Source organism: Ceratotherium simum, chromosome 21, assembly GCF_057802395.1.
Source record: "Ceratotherium simum simum isolate JZ-2026a chromosome 21, ASM5780239v1, whole genome shotgun sequence".
Taxonomy (NCBI): Eukaryota; Metazoa; Chordata; class Mammalia; order Perissodactyla; family Rhinocerotidae; genus Ceratotherium; species Ceratotherium simum.
In genome coordinates this window covers 3,872,432-3,899,739 of record NC_141920.1, presented here as the reverse complement: position 1 = coordinate 3,899,739, position 27,308 = coordinate 3,872,432, and the positions used below count along the sequence as shown (strand labels likewise).

The following is a 27,308-nucleotide window of genomic DNA, read 5'->3' as shown; positions in this document are numbered from 1 at the left end:
CTAAGAGGTTCTTAATAAATATTCCTTGAATACATATGAAAAATGAATTTCTTAATTTAAAAGAGGCAAAGAAAACAACTTTAATTCCATAAATATTTCTAGGCATAAGCACTTATTCAAATATTTCTATTAAATCCACAGTTTTTACAAAGGTGTTGATAGTAAACATTCGATAAAAACTCAAGTGCCGGGCCAGCCCCGTGGCTTAGCGGTTAAGTGCGCACACTCCGCTGCTGGCGGCCCGGGGTTCGGATCCCGGGCACGCACTGACGCACTGCTTCTCCGGCCATGCTGAGGCCACGTCCCACATACAGCAACTAGAAGGATGTGCAACTATGACATATAACTATCTACTGGGGCTTTGGGGGGGTAAAAAAAAAAAGGAGGAGGATTGGCAATAGATGTTAGCTCAGAGGCGGTCTTCCTCAGCAAAAAAAAAAAAAAAACATGAGGAGGATTAGCATGGATGTTAGCTCAAGGCTGATCTTCCTCACAAAAAAAAAAAAAACTCAAGTGCCAGGAAACTGTGAGGTAAGAAGGATACAGTGATAATTCTCAATGAATTTATCAATCCAGTGAAAATAAAATACTCTAAGTGCCAGTTTATAAGAGGGAGTCACCTCCCTTCCTCCACAAAGTTACAAAAAATTACCTGGCACCCAATTAATGTGCCTGTATTACAGACTAAAGGCCACTATGGTCTTGTCCTTCCTCTGGCGGTGCTCCTGTTGTTGACCAACAAGTCTCCAGACCTGCCCCCAGTCTGTACTTTTGGGCAGGAGGAAAACATCCTGAGGGAGAAGGACCACACCAAGTAGAAAAATTTGTCTCTACATCAGGAAAAGCTCTGCTGGCCACTCCACAACCTATCCTAAAGGACAAATGTCCTTATTGACTATAAAATCCTCCAATTCTTATGAGGCTTGCCCAAGTAGAAAATGTCTCATTTGCTTTTGCAACTATGTGCTCATGAAACTTCCACAGGAATGTCCTTCAATGGTATTAAGAATTATCAATTGCTTGAAGATAGTGGTGACACAGTTTCTAACTCAAAGAGTGCCAGCAGCTTTTTGTGGGGGGAAAAAAGAGTCACAAGTTTCAAAAGCAACAAGTTTTCAGGCTTTAAAGATGAAATTGCAGGTGACTTTGAAGATGATAATGTTTCAGATTCTAGTGATGAAGATCAGAACATTCATAATCCTTATGAATATTTTGCTGATTGTTATATCCCTCCAATGTGCATTTGATTTTTTTTTTCTGAAGCTTGCTGTGAACTTGTAAATGCAATATTTGCTTCACAGCCTACATGAACATAGTTTTAGTATCACTTCAAATTTATTTCTTCACTGAATGCTTTGTACCTGATTGTATAAACTATTCTCCACATATATTGTGACTATATAGGAATTTATTGATATTTGTTATATTTTATTGCTGGCTTCACTGAAATTTCTGATATTTGCTTTGACTTCCTGGACTACATCATGGCTTGCTTTTTAGTTAGTTAGCAATATTAATGAAATACCAAAAAACTTCCCATTTTGTTGCTTGCTATAATATCCAAGTGCTTATAGATATCAACATATTTGGATCTTATAATGTTATCTAGATATTTCAATAGGATTCTAGTATACTATACCTACATGAAAATAATATGCTTTCTCCTGCAAAGCCACTCAAAAAAAACTTTTAAAAAAAAATTGTCCATGGAGCCTTTATATTTTATAAGTTCCTATAAATTGCACATAAAAGGTTCTAACTGTACTCTTTCATGCTGCTGCTTCCCCATCCCCTCAGTCCACAACTGCAGAAATTCTTTCTCACTAGAAATACTGCTTAATCTCCAGGGTCCACACTTCTTTAACTTCCATGAGTGCCATTCACGTAAAAATTTAGATCTTGCCTGTTCCATATAGGGAGACTAGATTACCACTTTATTACAAAAGATATTAAAGGATACAAATGAACAGCCAGAAGAGATACACAGTGCAAGGTCTAGAAGGGTCTTGAGCACAAGAGCTCCTGATCCTGTGGAGTTTGGAGTGTGCCACTCTCGCAGCACATAGATGCATTCTTGTACCAACCCGGAAGCTCCAAAAAAATCACTTTTAATCCATACATAAAAAATTTAATTTTTAATAAAAGTGTCCTCATAAAATTAGGATGAGTTATCTATTGGAAAACAAATCTTAAAAATCAACTTTAAGTTATACTATTAAAAAAATGAAAATAACTCTTTTGCCCAATTATGTGAAAAAATATTTGGCAAGATGCAAAAAAGACAGAACTCTGTTAGGAAGTGATGGTAGTGATTAACACGAGAAATTATGTGAAACAGAGGAAGAGAGAAAAAATTCAAAAGATTTTAAGAGACAGAAATGAATGAACATGGAAAATGATTAACTAGGGGAGAGAAAGCAATAAAGAATGGCTTCTGTATTTGGGGAACCTGGAAGGTACCATACCATTTGACGAGATAGGAAATAAAGGAGGAGCTCTTGGGAGTATAACTATGAGTTCGGTTTCAGATATTTGCAAAAATATCCAAGTGAATACTTTATTACTCACATTTGCAGAGAGCTCAGGTGAGAAATTAGGAAAAAAGATTAAAAAATCAAGTGTGGGGGCTAGCCCGGTGGTGCAGCATTTAAGCGCGCGCACTCCGCTTTGGTGGCCTGGGGTTCACAGGTTCGGATCCCAGGAGTGCACTGATGCACCGCCTGTCAAGCCATGCTGTGGTGGCGTCCCATATAAAGTAGAGGAAGATGGGCACAGATGTTAGCCCAGGGCCAATCTTCCTCAGCAAAATACAAAAAAAAAAAAGAGGCAGCTTGGCATCGGATGTTAGCTCAGGGCTAATCTTCCTCAAACACACACACAAAAAAGTGTGGTAAGTACTGCCAAATGTGGGGGAAGGGTCAGTATAAAGCACTGAAGTGTGTATACTGATAATAATAAAATAATTATCTTGATATCTGAAATTTCAATAGAGTGGGATATAAAACAGAATGTAGTAAGAACAGGAATGAATAGCAGGAGAAAGAAAGATTTAGTAAAAATTATTCTTTCAAAATTGGCTATGAATGGAAAAAGAGTGAGATAGCTAGAGGAAGACACAGAATCCCAGCGTGCCTTTCATTTTAGGATGCAGTGACAACTGTACCATAAAAATGTAAGATGTTAAAAATACGGGAGAGGACATTATGCTAAGTGAAATAAACCAGTCACAAAATGACATATACTGTATTATTCCACTTAAACTAGTCAAATTCATAGAAACAAAAAGTAGAATGGTGGTTACCAGGGGCTGGGTGGAGGGGGAAAAGGAGAGTTGTTTAATGGGTATAGAGTTTCAATTTTGCAAGATGACAAAGTTCTGGAGATCTGTTTCACAACAATGTGAATATACTTAACACTATGGACCTATACACTTAAAAATGGTTAAGATAATAAATTTTATATTATGTATTTTTTTATTACAATAAAAAAAACAGGAGAAACTGGATAAGGGGGTGTATGGAAACTTTCTATACTATTTTGGCAAGTTTGCTGTAATATTAAGCTATTCTAATATAAAAGTTTATCTTTAAAAAAGATCCAAATCAAACTTTCAAAGATGAAAAATATAAACATTATACTGGATAGGACTGGAAGCAGATTAGATACTGCAGAAGAAAATACTAAGGAGCATGAAACACAGCAACATGAAGCTATTCAAATGCAAAAAGAGAGGGGGAAAAAGTCTAGGATGGGAGTGTGATGAACCCAGAGAACCACTAAGCTGTGGGAAAACTTCAAGTAGCTTAGTACATGTATAATCAGAGTCTCCAGAGGAGAGAAGAAAAAAGGAGCAGGAAAAATTATTTGAAGAATAATAAATGAAAACTATAAACCCACAGAACCAAGAAGCTCAATGAACTCCAAGAACAAATAACATGAAGAAAATCACACTAAACCACTATAGTCATGTAACATTTAAAGATGGGGATACATTTTGAAAAATGCATTGTTAGGTGATTTTCTTGTTGTGCAAACATCACAGGGTGTACTCACACAAACCTAGATGGTATAGCCTACTACACACCCAGGCTATATGGTACTAATCTTATGGGACCACTGTCATATATGTGGTCTGTTGTTGACCGAACCATCATTATGCAGCATATGACTGTACAATCAAATTGTCTAAAACTAGTGATGAAGATAAAATCTTAACAGCAGCCAGAGGGAAAAAGACTTTAAATAAAATGGAACAAACATGAGAATGATAGTAGACTTCTCATCAGAAACAATGCAAGACAGGAGACAATCGAGTAATATCTTTAAAGTAAACTGAAAGAAAAACAATAGGAAATCTAGAATTCTATATGTATCAAAAATACTTTTCAAATATAAAAACGAAATAAACATTTTATGACATATAAAAACTGAAAGAATCCATCAACAGTGCATCTACAACACAAGAAATATTAGAGAAGTCACTCAGGCAGAAGGAAAATAATACCAGATGGAAATCTGGGTGTACACAAAGGAAAGATAAACATTGGAAATGGTAAATATGTATGTAAATATAAAATACTTTTTAATCCACTTTTTAAATCTCTTTTAAAGCTAATTGGCTGTATATAGAAAAAAATCACTATACCATATTGTGAGGCTTCTGACACATGCAGAAGCAAAAAAAATTTTTTGTACTATTGACAGCAATGGCACAAAGGCCAGGAAAGCAAATATGGAAGTATACTGTTACAAGGTTCTTATATTATACATAAAGGTGTATATTACTTGAACTCACCCACTATTAAGTTAAAGATGTATAAAATAAACCCTAAATCACTCACTAAAAAAAGGGGTATAAAGCCAACAGAAGAGATACAATGAAATCACTGAAAAATCAATTAATACAAAATAAGACAAAGAGGAAAAGTAAAGAAACATGGCAGATGGAATGGCAGGTATTAAAAACAAGAACTAGATGGTAAATTTAAAGCATATCAATAATCACATTAAACACCACAATTAAAAGGCAGAGATTGTCAAATTATATTTAAAAAACAAGACCCAGTATATGATGCCTATAAGAAATTCAGTTTAAATATATAGACACAAACAAGTTAAAAATAAAGACAAGATATGTCATGCTACATAACTAAGCAAAGAAAGCTAGAGAGGGTATATTAACAATACATAAAGTAGATTACAGAGCAAAGAATATTACCATAGGAAAAACAGGGTCATTTCATAATGATTAAGGGGTCAATTTATCAAAAAAAGATAATATGACTAAATGTTTATACAACTAATAATAGAAATTCAAAATACCTGAAGCAAAAGATGACAGAACTGAAAGAACAGAAAAAACTGCACAATTACAGTGGTGAGTTCAATACCATCTCTCAATAACTGAGAGAGCAAGTAATCAGACAATCAGTGAGGATACAAAAGACTTGAACTACACAATCAACCTAACCTTCCACCCAACAAAAGCAGAATATATATTCCTTTCAAGTGCACAGAGAACATTTACCAAGCTAGACCATATTCTGGGTCATAAAATAAGTGTCAATATATTTAAAAGGATTCTCAAATCAAACAAAGTATGCTCTCTGATAACAATGAAATTAAGGTAGAAATCAATAATAGGAAGATATCCCTGAAATATCAAATATATAAAAACTAAATAAAACACTTTTAAATATAAAAGGAAGAAATCAAGAGAAATCTAAAAATCAAATTAATGCAAGTGGAAACACAACACAAAATTTGCAGGATACTGCTGAGGAAGTACTTAGGAGAAGAATTTAAAGCACTAAATGCCCTTATTAGAAAAGAAGAAAGGTCTCAAATGAACAACCTCAGCTTCCACCCCAAGACACTAGAAACAGAACAGCAAATTAAAACTAAAGCAAGCAGAAGAAAATAAATAATAAATATAAGAGCAAAGATCAATTAAATTGAAAATAGAAAAACAACACAGAAAAGTGAATGAAACCAAAGGCTGGTTCTTTGAGAATATCGATAAAATTGATAAACTTCTCATCAGACTAGTCAGGAAAAAAAGATAAGACACAAGTTATCAATATCAGTAGTGACAGAGGGGCCATCACTACAGTCTACAGACAGTAACAACAGAATAAAGAATCATTATAAACTACTTTATAAAGCCAATAATTTGACAACATGGATGAAATGGACAAATTACTCGAAAGACACAAATTACCAAAGTTTACTCAAGAAGAAATACACAACCTGAAAAACCCCTTATCTATTAAGTAAATTGAGTTTGTAGTTAAGAGCTCTCAACAAAGAAAAGTGCAAGCCCAGATTGCTTCTTTGGTAAATACCGTCAAGCACTTAAGAAACAACATAAATTCTATATACACTCTTGTCGAAAACTGAAGACTAGGGAATACTTTCCCAATTCATTCTATGAGGGTAACATTGCCCTGATTCTGAAACTATAAAAGAGAGAAAGAAAGACATTACAAGAAAACTACAGACCTTTTAGAACATAGAAATACCAAATTCCTAACTAAATTTTGCTAATTAACTCCAATCATATATAAAAGGATAATATATCACAACCAACTGGGGTTTATCCCAAGAATTCAAAGTTTGTCTAACATTTGAAAATCAATATATTTCTATTAAGGAACCATATATGATATCAATACATGCAGGAAAAGCATTTCTCCAAATCCAACATTGGTTATGATCAAGGAGGACTCTCAGCAGCAAACCAGGAATAAAGACAATTTCCTCCATCTGATGGAGGACATATATGAAAAGCAGTCACCATAAATTCTTCATGGTGACAAAAAAAAATGAATGCTTTCTCCTCTAACATCAGAAACTAGGCAAAGATGTCTGCTCTCTTCTATTCAACAATGTACAGAAAGTTCTAAGCAGTGCAATAAGGCAAGAAGGTTAAGATTGACGATATGGAGTGTTGGCAAGGATGTAGAACAACTGGAACTCTTACACACTGGTGGTGAAAATGTAAAACGATAAAACCACTTTGGACAACATTTTGGAAGTTTTTGAAAAAGGTAAACATATATCTATGGTATGACACAGCCATTACACTCCTTAGTATTTATCCAAGAGAAACAAAAGCATATATCCACACAGATAATTACACACGGATATTCACAGCAGCATTTTATAATAGCTAAAAACTGGGAACATTGCAAATACTCATCAGCAGGTGAATGGATAAACAAATATAAAGGAATACTACCCAGCAATAAAAGGAATAAACTACTGACATATGTAACATGGCTGAATCTAAAATACACACACACACACACACACACACACACAGTGCTGAAAGCAAGTAGCCAGACAAAAATCGCTACGTGCTGTATGGCTCCATTTATATAAATTCTAGAAAATGTAAACTTATCCATGGTAGAGAAATCATTAGTGATTGCCTGGAGATGGGGTAGGACAAGGGATGGACAGATTAATAAGAGCAAAAAGAACACTTGCAGGTGATGGATATGTTAATTAACTTGATTGCCATGATGGTTTCATGTATGATGAAAGGTATCTACAAAAAACCTACAGCTAACATCATGCTTAATGGTCAAATATTGAACGTTCTTCCCTAAGCAAAGATTACAAAGCAGACAAAGATGACCACTTTTGCCACTTCTATTCAATATTGTACAGGAGGTTCTAGCCATTGCAATAAGGCAAAGGTAGAAATAAAGGAAGGGAGAGAGGAAAGAATAAAGGGAGGAAAGAATAAAGGAAAGGAGAGAGGACAGAAAAGGGAAGTAAGGAAGGAAAGAAAGAAGGAAGGAAGTTAGTTAATAAGGGAGGGCATAAAAATCAGAAAAGAAACAGTAAAACCATATGTCTGTTTGCAGACAGCATGACTGACTACCAAGAATACCCTCAGGAATCCATACTACAACTACCAGAACTAAATAGTGACTTTGGCAAGATTGTAGGATACAAGATAAGTATTTCAAAGTCAATTGTATTTTTATATACCAGTAGAAAAAATCTGGAAAATGAAATTAAAGATCAATTCTATTTACAGTCATATAATGTAAGATTGAAGCCCTGGGAATAAGTTCACCAAAGTTATGTATAAGACTTCTACACTGAGAACTACAAAACATTGTTGAGAGAAATTAAAGACCTAAATAAATGGAAAGATATACCATGTTCATGGACTTAAATACTATTGTTACAATGTTATTTCTCCCCATATCAGAATACAATCTCAATCATAATTCTACCATGCTTTTTGCAGCAACTGATAAGCCAATTCTAAAATTCATACGGAAATTCAAAAGATCTAGAATTTCCAAAACAGTCTTGAAAAAACCACAGTGTTGGAAGACTTACACTACCAGACTTCAAAACTAACTATAAATCTACAATAATTAAAAGAGTGTGATACGGGATCAGGGACTGGCAAATGGGTCAATGGAATGGACTACAGCATCAAGAAATAGACCTGTATTTATATCTGTTATTTGATTTTCAACAAGGGAACCAATGAAATCCAGTGGGGAAAGGAAAGCCTTTTCATCAAATAGTCCTAGAATAACTGCATATCCATATGAAAAAATGAACCTCAACTCCTATATCCACTATGACCAAATATTAATTTGAGATGGGTCATAATCCTAAACATAAAAGCTAAAACCACAAAGTTTTTAAAGAAAAAATAGGAGAACATTTTTGTGACTTGGTAGTAGTAAAAAATTTCTTAGGTTACACAAAGCAATAACCATAAAAGAAAAAAATTGATGAAGTGGACTTCAAATTTAAAAACTTCTCATTAAAGATACCATTAAGAAAATGAATAAGGAAGTTACAGACTGGGAGAAAATACTCACAGAATACATATCTGTCAAAGAATTGGTATCCAGGATATGTAGGAACACAAAAACTTAATAATAAAAGACATTCCAGTAAAAAATGGACAAAATATTTAAACAGACACTTCACAAAGGAAGATACATGAATGGCCACTGAGCATATGAAAAAGTGTTCAACTTCACTGGCCATTAGGAAAATGCATATAAAACCTATCATGAGCTATATACCCACTGAACTGACTAAATATGTCTTGATATCTGAATTTGTAGTGGTACCAGTCTGCCAAGTTGTATGATTTTGTCCTGCAGTGTTATGCAATTCCACCTATAGGAGTGGAGAAACTAGACGTTTGGATCTCATCAAACAAATAGGATGGGATGGCAAGAGTCTTGAACATATTTACAAGAAAGTGACCGATCATGGGTTTTAGGCTAGATAGAGAAGGAAATAAGTATAGGATGGAGCTGGGATATGGGGGGGAAATGTGAGGTCAGGGAATTTGATGATTTTGAAGTATCAAATTTATGAATGTGACCATATGAAAATGTTGATTTTGCTTTCATTACTCTATTTTATTTTCCCTGAGAGCATGCAACTTATACTCCATATAAGAATCAAGAAGGGAATTACAGAAAACAAGTTTAATACCTTCAATGCTGTATAACTGTACTTTTTCCTCAGGCACAGTGACTGCTTCCCACTGATGATCCTTAAATTTAAAAACAGGTTTTGACCATAAATAAATAATAATTTAACCCTGCTTTAAAGTCTCTTTAAATACCATTTTTAAGTTATACAAACAATATAGGTTATTTTTTACTAAGTATCCCTAACTAACCAGTTGATATAACACTTTTCTTGCTCCATCAATTGACTGCATAATATACTAAACATGTCACATTTAATCTACTTGTTCACTCTTAAAAGGAAATGGTGGTATTGAGTAATTTTATGGTTTTCTATTCTTAACCAAAAAAAGAATGACTATCCATTTATTAGAGGATATCCTTTTTTTAAATGTTACCAAATCCTGTCATTTCTTCCTTTGAAATGTTTTGTGAAATCATACTCACTCCTTAATTTTCACTCATTGATTGATTGTCCTTAGATTCAAACATTGAACGCACATAAATAATAATCTAAAACGTTTTCCACTTCCAAGTATTTTCATTGAAAATTTGTATAACTGAATAAAATAATACTGAATTCACAAAAAAGTCATAGTAAAAATTAGACACCATTCCTAAAAGATAGGATCCTAAAATCTTCCCGTAATCTTGTGAGGAAAATAGATCTAATTCTTTTGTTATTTAAGGACAACTCATTCCATAGAAATTCCCCTAACTCCTCAATCTGCTCACTAACTCCCTCCACTTCTTTGCCTTAATTGAAACAAGACTATACTCTGAGGGTACCACTATCACTATGGCCCTCTCCTGTTAAGGTGCTAATTCTCCCACACTTCAAAACCTCAGGGTCAGGAGGGAAGGGTTAGTATCCTCTTCTCTCCCCAATGCTTTAAGCAGCTTCACATTTCTCTGTGTGTAAAAAACTTGCTCCCTTGAGGCATATGCCAGTTGGCATACTCTATCCCTACTGGTTGTTATCACCTACTAACTTCGAAGTGACTCTTCCTCATCCATGGAGGCACCTGGTTCACTGCACTTCTTTTAAAAAATTTTTATATTATATAAATTTTCACAGATTTTTTTAAAGTAAAAAATCATAGTATAGCAAACCCAAAATATGCCCTTACCCAGCTTCAACAGTTACTGACATATTCTGTCCATCTTGTTTCATCTTCACCCTCTACTCTCCCTCCATTACAGTCTCTTCCTCTTGACCTCAATCTTTTATGCAATCTCTCCATCACCCCAGCCATCAATTTTAAAAAGTTCTTATTCTTAAAATAAAGTACCTAACATAAACCCTCCCTTGAATTCACATCTCACTTTGGCTACTATTGTGCTCTTTCCCTTAACTTGATGTCTTTAGTTCCTCTACAAATATTTCAACTTTCCAGGAATGCCTAAACCCTCACTGCTTAAGTCAAAATGCTCTTTCACGGATCATCAGTTTTTATTTTAACATTTGTTTTGACAGTGTTGATCATTTCCTCTCATAAAAACACCCTTCCTTTGCTCTCCATAACATGATATCCTTTTAATTTGTTCTCTTTTAGCTGATTCTTCAAGTATCCTTTAGGCTAGAGTCTGGTCTACCTATCCTGTATAAATTTGTGTTTTCACAGTTATGTCATCTAGGCAGTCATTAAATCCCATGGTTTTCTTTATAATCTATATACAGATAGCTTCTAAATCTCTATCTATGGCTCAGTTCTCTTACCTGAACTTCAGACCAATATATCTAACTGCCTACCAGATATCTTCAGCTGAATAACCTACAAGTATCTCCAAGTCAAAAAATTCAAAGCTGAACTCATCATTTTTCCCATATAAAACTTATCTCCTGTGACAGCATCCCCCATTCATCCAGTTACACAAGTTTTATAAATCCTTTCTCTATTTACTACAAACAGATCATCAAGTCTGCTCATTTCTACCTCCTTTCAAGTTTTTCTGTAATCTATCCATTTCTATCCATCCCCACCATCACTTTCCAAAACCATACCACCATCATTTCTGACCTGCATTACTGCAAAAGTCTCTTAACTGCCTTTGGTCTCGTCCCTTTTTAATCCATTCTCCTCACCAGAAGAATCTTTTACATGAATGTGATCCTCAGTGCCTAGCATATATCTGGCACATAGTAAGTTCTTAATAAATATTCATTGAATTGATGTTACCTCCTACTTATAATCCTTCTTTGGCTCCACACTGCCTTATTTCTTTCCAATCTCCTTTGCACTCTATGCACTAACCATACTGCTATATCTTTAAGTCCTTTGAATAGTCTATTTATTCATTCTTGTAATAAATATGAGCCCTTGAATAGCTATAAATGAGAAAAGACAGGCTCTTGATTTCATAAATCTTATATTCTGTGAGGGGAAACCAGACAACAAACAACAAATAAACAAAACGATTTTAAGTAGCAATAACTAATATAAAGGAAATAAAACAGGACAATGTGATATAATGTGGCTGGGAGGTTACTCTATAAAGAGGCGATATTTGTGCTGAAATCCAAATGGGAAGGACTAAAGATGCAAAGATCTGCAGGAGGTTTCCAGGCAGAATAACCAGCAAGTAAAAAGCCCTGAAATGGGCATGATCTTTGTTAGAAGAATAGAAAAAACTGAATGTGGCTGGAACATAGTCAGCATAGAGAATGGTCTGAGATGTCAGAGAAACAGCCAGGGGCCAGATCATAAAGACCCTCATATGCCATATTAAAGAGGCAAAAGAAGGGTTTTAAGCAGCCACCATATGGAGAATGGCTTCTAGGAGAGTAAGAGAGAATATAGGGAGAATGTACTTCGGCTATGGAAATCCAGGGGATTAAATACATTTTTTGGGAAGAAGAATCTCCCAGCATTTCTAGATCAGTATCTGGAACATAGTAGGCATTTAATACTTACAAATGCATTTTATACTATCCCTATCATTTATAATACTATAATTGCTTATTTTCTTGTCTGAATCATCCATTAGACCAAACTGAATGCAATCAGGAACTACATCAATCGTATTCTATCCTCTTCTCCCAAAATGAAAGTCCAGTTCCTGAAGAAAATCCAGTTAAAAATACTCCTACAAACCCTGCAGGAATAAATACACTAATGAAAACTGTCACTGCCCTTGAGAAACAGCGCTAGTATCTGGAACTCAATTTTAATTAGGCATTCTAAAAAGGTATCCTAAAGTAAAAATAAATAAAGGTATGTAGAAATTCTAAGAGATATTTGGTTAATGTTCATCTATAGTTTACCTGGAACAAAAAAGCAGGATTTTACAAGAGACAGACTAAAGAGACCAAAGCCTCATTATAATATCACCAACCACAATTAGATTAAGTAAATAAAGGCCAACTCTTACTCAGATTTTGGCAAAGTCACTACACAGTTTGAGCTAGAAGTATGCCAACGTACAAAATATTAAGTGGTAGCTATTTGGAAACAATGGCTCAAGAATTTTCCTCAGGTTAAAAAGAGGTCAGTAGAAAATATACCATCTGGTTGGAAGGTTTAAATATAGCTATAATACAGCACAGACAGAAAAGAATTAAAATTCACTTCCAAATACTATCATAAGAATCAATCCTTCACTATTTTCAAACAGAATGTTTTATGAATGAATAAGGTAAGACCATTTGTTATTATTTGTTAATGTTATTTTTAACTGAGTGCCTCTGTATTTGAGTAACTGTTGTCTTTTCTAGATTCAATTCACTTCATGTGAATGAAGTGAATGTCCACAAGAATGTTAAAATTTATCTGTCATTAACATGAAATTTATTTCTGAAGAGCTTATGTTCAAAAATGAGTATTAAAATTTAACATTAATTTTTCTGCTGCAATAAAACATCAGAAAATTTTCATTTCCAGTTAGTTTGACAGGTTACCATGCTAATCAAAACTACTAGAGCTAACACTGAAATCTACTAAACCAGCTAGAAAAATAAATATACAAAGAAGCCCACATTCTTAAATTGAATTAAGACATTTTATATATACATATACATACATATAAAATGGCACAGAGGGAATAAAACTTACATCATTATCTCCAGCAATGTAGAATGATAGACTCTGGCTCCCAAGATTAAAATCTATCCAAAATTCCTCAAGTTTTTCATCTGATGGTATTTGCAGCTAATAAAATAAACATATAAAACAAGCATACACTATGCTTTTAAGAGTGACAAGAGAAAAATGATGTTATAGTCATCATTGAAGTGTTTTTTTTTTTTTAAAGAAAAGAGTATAGCTGGAAGGTGAGAGAAGATAAAGAACAGGGAAGTATAACATTTAAGTCAATTTAGAAACAATCAGAATAAATGCTGCTTTAATATTTTACACAGAAATTATCTAGCTCCAAGGAATCAGAAATATTTGAAGTGCAAATAAAGGTTGAAAATATTACCTGGAATATATTCATGAGTGATAAATCAATAATGGGCTTGATTAAGGAAACAGAAGAAAATTTCAAGTACAAGTTTTGTATTTCAGTTATCCTTGGCTACAAATATGCCACTTCATTAAATGTTTCTTAGATACAGAACACTAGACCAGCTGTATTTGTGATCTAATTATCACTATTTTTAATGTTCTTGTCAATTTGTAACTTATAATTCACTTGACCCTTCTACCAAAATTCATCCAATAACTAAAACAACATATGTTTAATTTAAAACTTACCTCATATTTATCAAGAAATGCTGATAAACAAGGAAATGTAAAGACCCTGAAATTAAAAATAGCTTGAGTTAAAGAAAAAATTAATAAGACTTTATAGCATAAACTTGACTAGCCACAGAAATCATGCCCAGGATCAAAAGGAAATCAGGCAGTGGTCATAACAATTTAGATAAAATCATATCTCCTTCTTTATTATTTTTTAAAAATAAGAGTTTAAGGGAAATTTGTTTCTGTAGGAAAAAGCATATTACTCTAAGGATACTACTCAACCTACCATTTTAACTAAAGTGATAGTACCAAACTACTTTTTGTGCTATTGACTACGAGCAGAGATTCCTAATTTAGCGTATACTATTAGTACAATGGAAATTCCCATAGGACTTAGATGGGGAAAAAAGAGTATAAGTCAATAATATTGCTAATAAAAATGGTTGAGTTCACTGAATGCTTTCTTGGTCAGATACCATTATAAGCACTCAGCATATAACTATCTCATTTAATCTTCACAACTAAATATATGAGGTAGGTATTATTAGTATTATTTTACAGCTAGGGAAACTGAGTCAACTAAGGTTCAATAAATTGCCCAATGTTAGAATAGGAAGAGGGAAACTTATGATTCAAATCCAAATAGTATGACTGCTTACACTTAACCTTCACCCTATCTTTTATTTTCTTAGTAAGTAAAGTAAAAGTGAACTCATTCATCCAATGTGTCCTGAGCATCAATAAGGTACCAGGCACTGCACTGCAAATACTGTTCTTTTGGCATTATCAAAAGTGATAAAAATTTACATTACCCATCCTTTTATGCCCATTCCTGAGATTAAAGGAGCTCAGAAAGAACATCTATACAGTATGTTAATTATAAAAGAAGATGATTTTTATTTGCTATATATTTTTTTCCAGTATGTGGATAAAGGAAGTAGTTCAAGTAATATTTATACCTAGATTTTTATTATTCTTCAAATACTAAACTTATGACAACATATATGCAATTCTGAAATATGGTAAACCAACTTCAGACATTCAAAGTTATTAATCAATATTAAATAAAAATACACTTTTTCCTCTAAAAAGTACAAAGCAAAATACGACCAGTGGAAGATTATTTCAGCCTACCAGTGCAGTAATTTACTAAATGGTGTTACGGTAAGATATTGTTTTCAATATCCATGTACATTTACGCTCCAACATAACAGCATAAAGTTACATTATTAAAGGTTCAACATTGTGTGCTCCCTCTTGGGCTCATTTCTGTATCAGTAAATAGTTGTATGCTGCATTACGTTTACCTTCTCTTGTCTCCAAGCATGCCGTTTACAAGGTTGAGAAATATCCTGCAATCCTAATTTAAAAAAAGAGACTTTAAAAAAGCATAGTAACTTAAAGAAATTGTTATGAATTTATTTTTATACTACTTACTGTTTCAAATTCAGAGTCTTTAATTCCTTTAAATGCATTAGCAATGAAATCCATTGAAAACCACTGACATTCCAGTTCTTGTCTTTGTTTTTCTGTGGTCATTCTACATAAAGCTTCTACGATACCTACTTGTAAATCATAATCTTAAAAAAAAATTGTTAATGTATTATCTGAAATTATGAAAATTAAGAGTTTATAAAAGTCAATATATTTTATAAGGTTTTAGAATAAGCAAGAGAAATAAGGAAAATATTAGTGTAATTTACTGATTTTTTGCCATTTTCTTCCTATGGATTAGAAATATCTCATCATTACAGGAATGAATACAGCCCAAATAACAAGTTTAATAAAATAGAAGTACTGAAAATTTTTTTAAAAAAGGATATTTAAAAGAAACTCCTAAATATTCAAAGCTCTGCCATTCCACTATTATTAGAGCTGTGAATTGCAAAATAACTCATACAATAGTCTATAAATCACAGAATCTTTGTTTTCCTTTTGTGTAATATGATGTTTACAGTTATTCCAAAGAACTTTAAACCAGTGGTTTATTCTATATGTAAATCACTACATCAAAATTTTCTCATATGAAACTTAGGAAAGAAAATTTGAGTTCTTTTAATAAACGTTTATTTAAAAAGAATCTTTCAATCCCAAGAATACTAAACCTCATAATTTCATAAAATACCATTTGAGAATTTCTTAGCAAAAGTAATTCACACCTATTGGAAAATTAAGTTATTATTCATAAATCTACCATTAGGCACAAATTATTTTTGACAACTCCTATTGTCATTCTTAATTATTATTTTAGTCCCACAGATATTTATCATTTAATTACTTATTAAAGTAATTAAAATTGCTTGATTGTGCCATTTATAATTCCTTCACTAATCTCACTACATTACAATGTTAATACTATTTTGACTAAAGAGATATTATATTCTATTAATAAATTTGGAATAATTTCAAATACGAACATTTTGAAAAACATACTTACCTCCAGCATCTAAAATCCTTTCTCCCATACTACTCCTGTGAATCAAAATAACAGATTATATACTAGACTAGTATCAATTAAATAGAAAGCCCATATGTTTGGGGGAAAAAAACTTCACTAAAATTTACAATTGGCTAGCATCACTTTTGCAGAAAATATATCCATACATCATGTTAGAAACCTACAATTTTTTCTCAGTTTTAATTATTAATGCAACTCATGGTTGCCTTATTGCCTTATAAAACATCCTTTAAATTCTTGACTTGAACCACTAATTAAAGCAATATAGTACAAATTATTACATGAGAATTAACATTTCTTGGTTACAGAGTATTTTCCTGGCATCTTCAGGCATTTTGTCAAGCATAGCATTCATTCTTTTTAGAGTCTAGAAAAGAAAAAGAAGATAATCCATTAACTTTATATATTCAGTGAAACATTAAATATTTAGAGAAATATTGTAGGTACATAAACTTGGAAGCCTTTGTTTTTCTTAATCACAGCATTTTATGCAATAAATGGAGAAGGATGGATGAAAGAATATAAAGTGTAAAATAGTGAATACAAAAAAACATAAAACATAGGATTATCAAAAATAGAATATACTATGATTCCTGTACTTAAAGAAGTTATACTCTTTGCAATGACCTATGTTTATTATTACTCTATTATAAGAACTAAGGAAAAAATATTCCTTTTAATATTTTTCTTATAGTTATACACATGTACACACAAATATACACTAATACAGGTTATTTTTAGTATTTAAATACTTAAGAACTCCTAATATCTGGATGATATATTTTCTTTTTTTAAATTTAATTTTATTTATTTATTTTTCCCCCAAAGCCCCAGTAGATAGTTGTATGTCATAGTTTCACATCTTTCTAGTTGCTGTATGTGGGACACGGCCCCAGCATGGCCGGACAAGCGGTGCATTGGTGCGCGCCCGGGATCCGAACCCGGGCCGCCAGCAGTGGAGCGCGCGCACTTAACCGCTAAGCCACAGGGCCGGCCCTATAATTTATTTTCATATGAACTATATGTACACATAAACCCATATGGTTATGAATTTTCAATAAATATTTAGGTAATATATTCATTATATCAGGTAATAAATTAAGACAACAGAAATATACTGCATGATAATTTAATGCCAAAATAAAATAACTATTCAATTTGATGAATTGCTACCAAATTTTCTTCACTTTCTCATTTTTAGATTTTAAAAGAGAATCTAACAAATGACTTTACCTCCTGCTGAATACAAATATTCACTCTTGAGTCAATAACCAGGGCACAAATTCGGGGTACGAAACTTTCCACTACTTGTCTTTTACCTGGATAAAAGTGTTAAATTATTGATAAATGTGTATTTTAAATTCTTTTAAATGGCAATCTTCATATATGAGCTAACGGAAAGGATGTACTAGTTCAGTTCAGAAGTCCCACTAACTGGCCTGGGCTCAGGAAGCATGAAATTCAGTCCTGGTTCTGTCACTAACACGCCATGTGGCTTTGAAAACACACCATTCAACAGATGTGGGAGATCTTAATTCTGGCAAAAGAATAACCCCAGATCCAGCTTCAGCTTTCAAGCATATAAGGCAGTATTACTTTTTTGGATGAAATAAATACAGCCCAAAAGTGGAAACTTCTATTTTGAGGTTTTTATGAAAACTGGTCTCATTAATTTATAGTCATACCTCAACAATTCCATAATGGCCATCAAACACCACTCAACCTCATGAAGATGTAAATGACTTTATCTATTTCTACAAGTTAACCCTATTCTCAAAAGACAAGCCTTCTCAATACTAAATATACTCAGAGGAATTTTCCATGTGCTATTACGTAAAGCAAATTTTAAAAATAATTTTAAATAATGGCACCACTGCAACAGAAATGTACAACTTTCCAAAGTGACTACATCGAAAGAAAAAAAAAATCACTCAATTAAGTGAAAAGATATAAAGATTTACTTAAAAAAAAAAAACTAGCCGGATCACTTTATAATCATTGGTGCTTTAGGACTGTTTTCTCCTCTAAAAACTTAAGAACTTAGACTCGATTGTTATGTTAATTCCAAAGAAATCAATGAAAAGGTAGCATTAACTATTACTGAAATAAACAGCAATGGATCTTTTAAAATTTTTTGGCTCTGAAGGCAGCAAATAGCTGTTCCTTTATTTATAAACAATTCGTAGGTAATTCTTCCTCAAGCCACAAGGAGATAAAATAACTTGGATTGATTGCTTGGCACAAGACACTGGCTAGACACAGCGAAAGGATGAGTTGTAACATGTTCTATGTTCTCAGTGTACTGTTGAAAATTTTATTCCATTAAATTAAGGGTTGGCAAACTATGGCCCACGAACCAAATCTGACCCACTGCCCATTTCTGTAAGGCTGTATTATTCATCATCAGGTACTGTATGGAAATATTTGAATCTATCATGCTTTATTGAACCAGAAGTGTCAAGGTGAATTTCATTCACTCTCATGAATTTAGCCATCATCAGCTACCAGAGAATGGCTTTGGTAATTAGGTTGGGCTGCAGAGTCGATAATGTTTCTTAACGAATTCAATCCAAAATTACAAGGCAAAATAGTGCCTATATGAGAAACTTATACTTCGGGGGGGTCACTTTAATGGAACTAAGAATATATTTTTTTCCAAGCTCCAACTACAGGTCCAGCAGAATTTTTGGACATGGATGTAAGTGCAAAGGAAATTTCCATATTTCAAAATCGATTTTACTGTGCAATTGAGGAGCTTCCATCTAACCTTCAATTGAAAGTGATCAATCTGCAATGCAATGACATTCTAAAAGGCAAATATTAAGAAGCTAATATAATTCCATAAGTGCTTTCCAAGTGATGAATATGCTCAATTAAAAATCATGCTCATGAAGTGATATCAGTATTTGGCATTATTTGCATGAAAAGACATTTTTAAATGCAATATACATAAAATCTCATTACAGATAAGCATGAACAAAAGAACATTTGCAATCAATTTTGATAACAGCAAACACTAACTTTGAACTTTAAGTGAAATGTCACCCCCTCAAAAAAGAGCGCTACTCTCCACATTAGTAGACCTGTATTACAAAAACACTGCACTCAATTATTATATTTTGAATTGTGTCAATAAAACATTTGTGTAAATTTGTTTTCTTTCTTGTTAATGTAAGTACCTACATAATATCCTCGATTTTTTTTTTTCTTGGCCCACAAAGCCTAAAATTTTACTGTTTGGCCCTTTACAGAAAAAATTTGTCAATTCCTGAATTAGATAATGAATTCCTCATATTAGGACAATACTATGAGAATTGCAAAATTATTCTAAAACTCTAACAGCAAATTATTGTTCCAATAGAAATAAAATGTTTATTATACCTTCATCATTGATGTCATGTATGACCTGAAAAGAAAGTGAATATCTGATTTATAATTTACTATCTTATATTATAAACCATTACAAATAGTATTAATATAACAGATTACATTTAAACGCACCATTTAACTTTTATTAACTCACCATTTATTATTATCATTTAACTTTTATTTATTAATTATTTAATTATATTAATCAGGATACATACTTTATTCAATCTGAACAGACTAATTCAACCAAGTGATTAACCAATCTATTAGTGACTTTTAGGCTCAGGGCATAAAGAATACAAATTGTTTTTTAAATAAACACATGCTTTACAACATCAGTTAATTAATGTGAGTTTTACCATCAAAAGATCAAATAAGTCTTCTATCATATTTATAACAGCTTCATCTTTTGAATTTTCTTGACTCAGAATAATTTCCTTGGATTTTTCAAACCAAGCAACCATGTAAAAAAAAGAAATGTATATATTAGTTACTTTGAATTAAATTTTAATAATTTTAAGAATGTATTTATCTATCTTTGTATTAACAGTAAACCTAGGAATAAAGAAACAACAAAGATAAAAATTCCAGTATTATATTAAAATAAGCTTATGCTTTTAAACATTTTCATTGTTTTTGTTTTTTGGTAACACTATATTTTCCCATTGTTTAGATGGGAATGGATGATGTTAATCCTAATTCCAGGTAGAATATCTTTATTTCCCCCTTCAAATTCCTAGTTCAGAAACATTCATATAATAAATGAAAATAAATTATCATCACAAGTTATATTATTCTGGCATCGTTACTATTTGAAAAGTTTTGGTATTATTTTACTTGAATTAATTAACTCAGATATTTGAGTGCATACTATGTCCCAGGCACTGTTCTCAGTGCTGGGCATACGACAATGAACAAAACAGACAAAAATCAACATCCTACATTCAAGCATGGGAGACGGACAATAAACAATATAACAAGTTAAATAGTGATTAACATGAGCTAAAGAGAAAATAAAGCAAGTAAAGGTCTTAGGAGTCTTGTGACCTTACATTCACATGACCATCAAGGAGCCTGTGTAGAGAGTTTCCTTGTGATCTTTATCTTTGTAACATCGACCACAGATTATAAAAATATTTATTTTATCTCAAAGTTTTATATAAAGTTCTCATATTTATTTTTCAACAGTTTGAATCATTTATTAGAAAGTATACCTTCAATCATATTTCCCTCATATGAATATGGTACATATTCTATACTTATCTTTTGGACTAGTCCTTGTTTTATCATAGCCAGAAGTCCAGCTTGCCCCAATACACTGATATTTTTGCCACATCTTCCAAGAGTAACCAAAATTATTGAAACAGTTTGGATATCCCTCTTATTAAGCTCCTGAAATGAAAAGTATACATTTAAACAACTGTAAACACAAAATAGTATGGAATTGGCATTGTGCTAGGAGCTTTATAATCCTCACAAACCCTGAAAGTTAGCTGTTACCATAATCTCCATATTGCAAAAGAAAAAAGTGTGGTTTAAAAAAACAACTTGCCTAAAGCCACCCAGCCAGTGAATGACAAACTCAGTACAAAAATGGAGATCTGTATAAATTTAAGAAATTTTAGGCTATGATATAATGAATCAGTTACCTTCCATTCTAAAAAGCTCTATGTATTCAACTAACGAATACAAGAAATTTTTACTCAATCTTTTAGATTCATCACAAATCTCAGATACTGGGGGAAATTGTCAATAATCACTTTTTCTCATGTATAAAAATGCCTTACATATGATAAATCAAGTCCAACGTTTTGGATGATTTTTGTTTATTTGTTTGTTTTATTTTTGCAAGCACCAAGCATTGTCCACATAACATAAAGAATATGCTGATAGGTTTTTAAAAAATAGAGCAAGTTGTTTAAACTTCAAACAGGTAAACTATTTTTCCCCAGTTTAGATAAACAGTTAATAACGGTAACACTGCATAAACACAGCTTTTTGTATATTTTATTCAGAAAACAAGTCTAATATTTTACGTGGAACTCTTCAAAAAAAAAAAATTAGCAAGCAGTGAAATAAGCATTTACTTATATAATTATAAGCGAGTTTACCAAAGCCTTTTTATTTATTTCTTCCAATGGAATACTTCTTCCTAGAAAGTAGAGTGCTAGCTAATAATTTTAACAATAATTCAACAAAAATGAATATTTACCCTGCACATAAGGTCATCCAACTTGTGGAAAAACTGTTTGCTGCACTTAATCTTCACATCTTCACAAATATCAATTTGTAAAAGTGTTTTCAAAGGTCTGAAATCATTTTTTCTTAAAGCATCATCAATGCATTTTTCCAACTGCTAGAGAAATATAGTTAATGACAAATATTTTGAATCAAAACCAAAATTAGTCATCTTATGCATCCTAGTAACTTGAGAATTGTTTTCACATGCAAATTCTCAAAAGAGTTTATAAAATATCAATTCACTTATTAAAAAATATCCGTCCACTATTAAATTTGGAGTAATGGAGTTAGAGATTAAGTTTCTTTGATAATAACAAGACTCTATATAGGAAAAACATATTTTACTAATTTTCTCCATCGTTTCTTTTATTGGAAAGCCATTATTATGTCGAAATCAACAAAATTCTGTTAATGAAAGAAGTAAAATCAACTTTATAGTAACTAATACTTAATACCATGGATAAAGCCCTAACATATCTATCAACATCTTAATGAGGTTTACATAGTAAAAACAACAAAAAAAATGCATCAAGACAGGTAAAAGCACTTTTTAGAAACTATACCAACTAATATAACTAAGCACTACATATATAAAATTTATTATTTATTATATATTTATAAGCTTTACAAAATATGCCATCCCTGTTATTAAAGTACAACACCATTAACAAGGAATTTTCATACTACAGTCTGATCACCAGACTTGATGGTGAATTGTATACATGGTTAAATAGATATATTAAAATTTACTATTTACCTACATGCAAGTATCTTACAATTTTAAACCTCAATATAAAAATATCCAGGCATAAGTTATACATGAATTATAGCATAATTCTTTTCTATGTAAAAGGTATGTCTAATAATCAGCATCTTTAATACTTTATAAATATTCTTAATACAGCTTTTGAAAACAAATCTATTGAAAAGAATGAAAGGAAAACATTTTTATTTAAATTATTCTACTCTTGACCATTTCATAAAAATAAGTAAGTTTTGTCTTTCTTAAAAGTATAGCACTTAGTACCTATAAATAAACAAAAAGTGATTTTAGGAATTAAAATACTTCCTTTTGGTCTAGGACTACATACCTGGAGATCTGGTCTTATTGGCATTTTGACTTAATTTTAAAAAAGTAGGACAAAAGAAACACCTGTAAAAGAAAACATATACTTTCTGTATCTTCTATATGTTTACAGCTTAAAAATCTTACACATAAATAAGCATTGCTGCTTATACCAAAGGCAATACATATTGTTTCTTCAAGTTCCTCACGGTTTATGAAATTACTCATTTGAATCTGGCCAAAGAAGTTTCTGGAGGAAAGCCGGAAGATCATTTACTCAAGCCTTCTCTTTTCATAGATTACTTAAAGAAATGTCAAAAGTCCTGCCAAAAGGTCACAAAACTAGTTAGTGAAAGAATACAAACCTGGAACTCCCTCATCAGACATTCCTGCTCTATTTGTTCCAACTTCGGGAACACAAAGAAAACTAATCTTGAATTAATGTCTAAATGAAATTCAGGCTAATAATACAATATTTAAGAAGGGAAGAATGTGCAAGCATATTATCAAAAACAGTATATATGAGTACATACAAATATGCAATGAAAGGAGCAAGGAAAAGATAACCTAAGCACATTTTCCCTTCAGAGGAGAATGGAAACAGGAAATAATAGGGTTACATTAAGCACCATCTACAATCTTAACAAAAGCATTAACATTTCCAAATGCAATCTGGAGGTTGGCTCTATAAAGGAAAAGAAATAATACCATCTTTCCTATACATCATGACTAGTATAATTTAAAAATAATCTGTACTATGAAGACCTTTGTAACAGAATCACCAGGGAATCCAACATAGAGAGGCAATTAATTAATTAATCCAAGAGGAATATAGGACTGTGTATCCATAAGACAACAAGAAGCATTATTCATAGTCTACTTTCTTGCAGACGTGCTAGTATAGAAACTTAATTGCCAATGAGGACATACATATAAGGCATACAAAAGGGATGAGTAAAAAAAATCTCTTGCGTTTCCAAAGATTAACTCTAGGGGAAAAAAAAATCTGATCTCCAGAGAAAGATTTGTTCTATGTGCATAAGGAGCCAAGTCTACAGATGTCTTTGCAGTGTTGTTTGGCAAAATTCAAAAGCCCTTAGATGGGAGTTGGGAATGGGAGGGAGGGTGAAGCATGAATAAATAATATGTGGTATATAATTTTGTGAACATAACAGTTAAATAAAATGAACCAGAATTTTAGATATTTGCAGTCAAATCATTTTAAGTCATTAAAAACGTATTGTCAAATGATACAGTATAACGTCATTTACGTGAAAGAAAGAAACTGTGATTCTATCTCTAGGTGTATATAAGTATATACATATTTATGTGTCTGTGTGTAGAGACACAGACATTCACTTACACCACTCAGGAAGTTGGAGTGTTTGTCAGCTCACTGGGGAGGAGGAGTAGGGAGTTACAAAGAACTGTAATTGGCTATTTGTCAAAGGGAGACTTTAGTTTTATTTGTAATTTATACTTATATACATTCTAAAAAGTACAGTAAATTCTTGCCAAAATGCAGGTAAGTGGGGTCTAAAACATGGGATCAGTAAAATGTGGGCTTGGGTTATTGTGAGGGAAATGAAATAACCAAGGCCAACCTTTGCAGTTAGCAGCTAGGAGTCCAGCTGCTCCATCCAAATATACCCAGGGCCTAGCTGTGTTTTTTGCCCCATCCGGTTGTGTTTGTCTGTTCTGGCTTAAATATTAAAGGGGTGATTCTAGATCTGTGGCTAGCTGGGAATTCCAGTACAGCAGCAATGATTACAGGATCTCTAGATAGTTGGTAGTAATTTCATCATTTTGCCTGACTCAGAGAGATTTGACCCAGAAAATACTGGAAATGCAGGGACTCGTTCTTTGTCTCCCCAATTCCCAAGAAGGGGTTTGTCTGTTTTCTACTTGGCTTCACTCTTCCTTCATTAACCTCAGAAGATGGAAGTTTAGCCTGGTCCTGTTTGAGAATGTTATATCATATATATATGTATAAAAGCTTGATCATAGATATAAAACAGAAAAAAAAAAAGGAAAAGTATTAATTCAATATGGAGGTAAGAAATAAGTATTGGAGGTCAGCAACCAACAGGGGTATTAATGAGAAACCATAATAGGAACAATGTAGACTAGAGAACCCTGAGCATACACCACTGCCACTATCATAGGCCTGAAAGCTTAGAGGGGTAGCTGTCTTCAGGAGGGAACATTCCTTGGGATATAAAGACCAGGTTGAGGATATGATCCAGAATATCACAAAGGAATGAAATGATAAAATATACAGAAGAAAAAGTTGAGATATGAAGGAGAGATGCAGACATTCCAACATCTAGCCAATAAGAATTCCAGAAACTTCCAGAAACTAAAAAAGAGAAGTGAGGTGGCAAGTTGAATAGGAGCCAAAAACTTTCCTAAAATAAATATAAATATCCCAAAACTGAAAGAGTCCACTGAATCCCAAAGAAGATAAATAAGAAAAAGTACATCTAGACACATTGTGAGGACATTTCTGAATAAGAATAAAAGAGAAAATCTTAAGTCACCAAAGCAAAAACAAAAACAAATAAAATCATGCAAAAGAATCAACATAATCAATACCCTGTTCTCACAATGCATTAAATGTAGAAATCCGCTACAAAGGTAGCTTCAAACTTCCTATACATTTGGAAACTAAAATATATATATTTGAATAGTCCGTGGGGTATAAAAAGATGGAAATGACAAAATATTTAAGTGAATAACAAAATGTGTACATATAAAAATCTATAGGACGCAACCAAAGCAATACTTAAAGTGCAATTCATAGACTTGGATAAATTTATTAAAAGGTGAGAAACAGCAGAACTAGCCAAAAGAAACCAACCCACAGGACCTCCGGAAGGCAGAGTTATCAGACAAATGTTTTAAAGTAACTATGAGTACTGAGTACATAAAGATTACAAAACAAGACTGAGAATTTTGGCAAAGAACTGGAAACTGGGGTGGGGGGTAAGGAAGGCCACAGAAAACTTGAAAAAGAACCAAATAATTCCAGAAACAAAAATAGTCAATAATAAAATTGAGAACAAAATGAATGGGCTTTATAGCAGATTAGATACAGATGAAGTGAAAATTAGAGAAACAGGAGCTATATCAGAAGAAAATATCCAGAATGAAGCAAAGAGAAACAAAAATATGCGGGGGGAGGAGATCAGAAGAGAGCAAGAATACAGAGGATAAATTATGAAGCCCTATATATGTGTAACTGGAAGCCCAGGAGAGGAGACAGTGAATGAGGCAGAAGCAGCCATATCTAAGCAATGATGACTGAGAATTTCCAAAACCCAATAAAAGACAGCAAACTGGAGATTCAAAAAGCTCTATGAGCTCCAGCAGGAAGAGAAAAAGAAAACCATACCTACATGCACCATAGAAAACTGCTGAAAATCAAAGACAAAAATATTAAAAGCTGTCAGAGAGTAAAAGACAGGTTACTTTTTAAAGCAGCATCAATAAGACTGATAGCTGACCAATAGAAACTACAAAAGCCAGAATACTTAGAAAAATATCTTCTTTAAAGTGCTGCAAGAGTGGACTTAAAACTATACATTGGACCAGATGGACCTAACAGACATATACAAAACATTTCATCCAACAGTAGCAAACTACACATTCCTCTCAAGCAGACATGGAACACTCTACAGGATAGATCATAGGTTAGGCCACAAAATAAGTCCTAATGAATTTAAGACTGAAATCATATAAGCATCTTTTCCAACCACAATGGTATGAAAGAAGTCAATTACAAGAAGAAAACCAAAAAATTCACAAGTATGTGGAGATTAAACAACATGTTCCCAAACAACTGACAGATCAAAGGAGAAATCAAAAAATATCTTGGGACAAATGAAAATAGAAACAAAAACACATGGCATGCAGCAACAGCAGTTCTAAGAGGGAAGTTTACAGCAATAAATGCCTGCATTAAGAAAAAAGAAAGATCTCAAATAAACAACCTAACTTTACACGTCAACGAACCAGAAAAAGAA

At 32.6% G+C, this 27,308-nt stretch overlaps 1 protein-coding gene across 2 annotated transcripts in view; it reads right to left on the bottom strand.

The window, feature by feature from the left end:
• The window catches only part of SYCP2 (synaptonemal complex protein 2), a 78,547-nt gene that overhangs the window by 41,723 nt on the left and 9,516 nt on the right, over window positions 1–27,308 (bottom strand). For both annotated transcript variants that reach the window (XM_087445046.1, XM_087445047.1), the window contains exons 2-14: window positions 23,309–23,370; window positions 22,189–22,332; window positions 21,240–21,368; window positions 20,336–20,440; window positions 19,989–20,013; window positions 17,841–17,926; window positions 16,889–16,974; window positions 16,587–16,621; window positions 15,587–15,729; window positions 15,457–15,509; window positions 14,162–14,207; window positions 13,520–13,615; window positions 9,490–9,550 (exon numbers count right to left, since the gene is read on the bottom strand). In XM_087445046.1, the coding sequence (XP_087301172.1) occupies window positions 9,490–9,550; window positions 13,520–13,615; window positions 14,162–14,207; window positions 15,457–15,509; window positions 15,587–15,729; window positions 16,587–16,621; window positions 16,889–16,974; window positions 17,841–17,926; window positions 19,989–20,013; window positions 20,336–20,440; window positions 21,240–21,368; window positions 22,189–22,332; window positions 23,309–23,332 (1,033 nt within the window). In that variant the 5' untranslated portion in view covers window positions 23,333–23,370. The remainder of the gene's footprint in view (window positions 1–9,489; window positions 9,551–13,519; window positions 13,616–14,161; window positions 14,208–15,456; window positions 15,510–15,586; window positions 15,730–16,586; window positions 16,622–16,888; window positions 16,975–17,840; window positions 17,927–19,988; window positions 20,014–20,335; window positions 20,441–21,239; window positions 21,369–22,188; window positions 22,333–23,308; window positions 23,371–27,308) is intronic.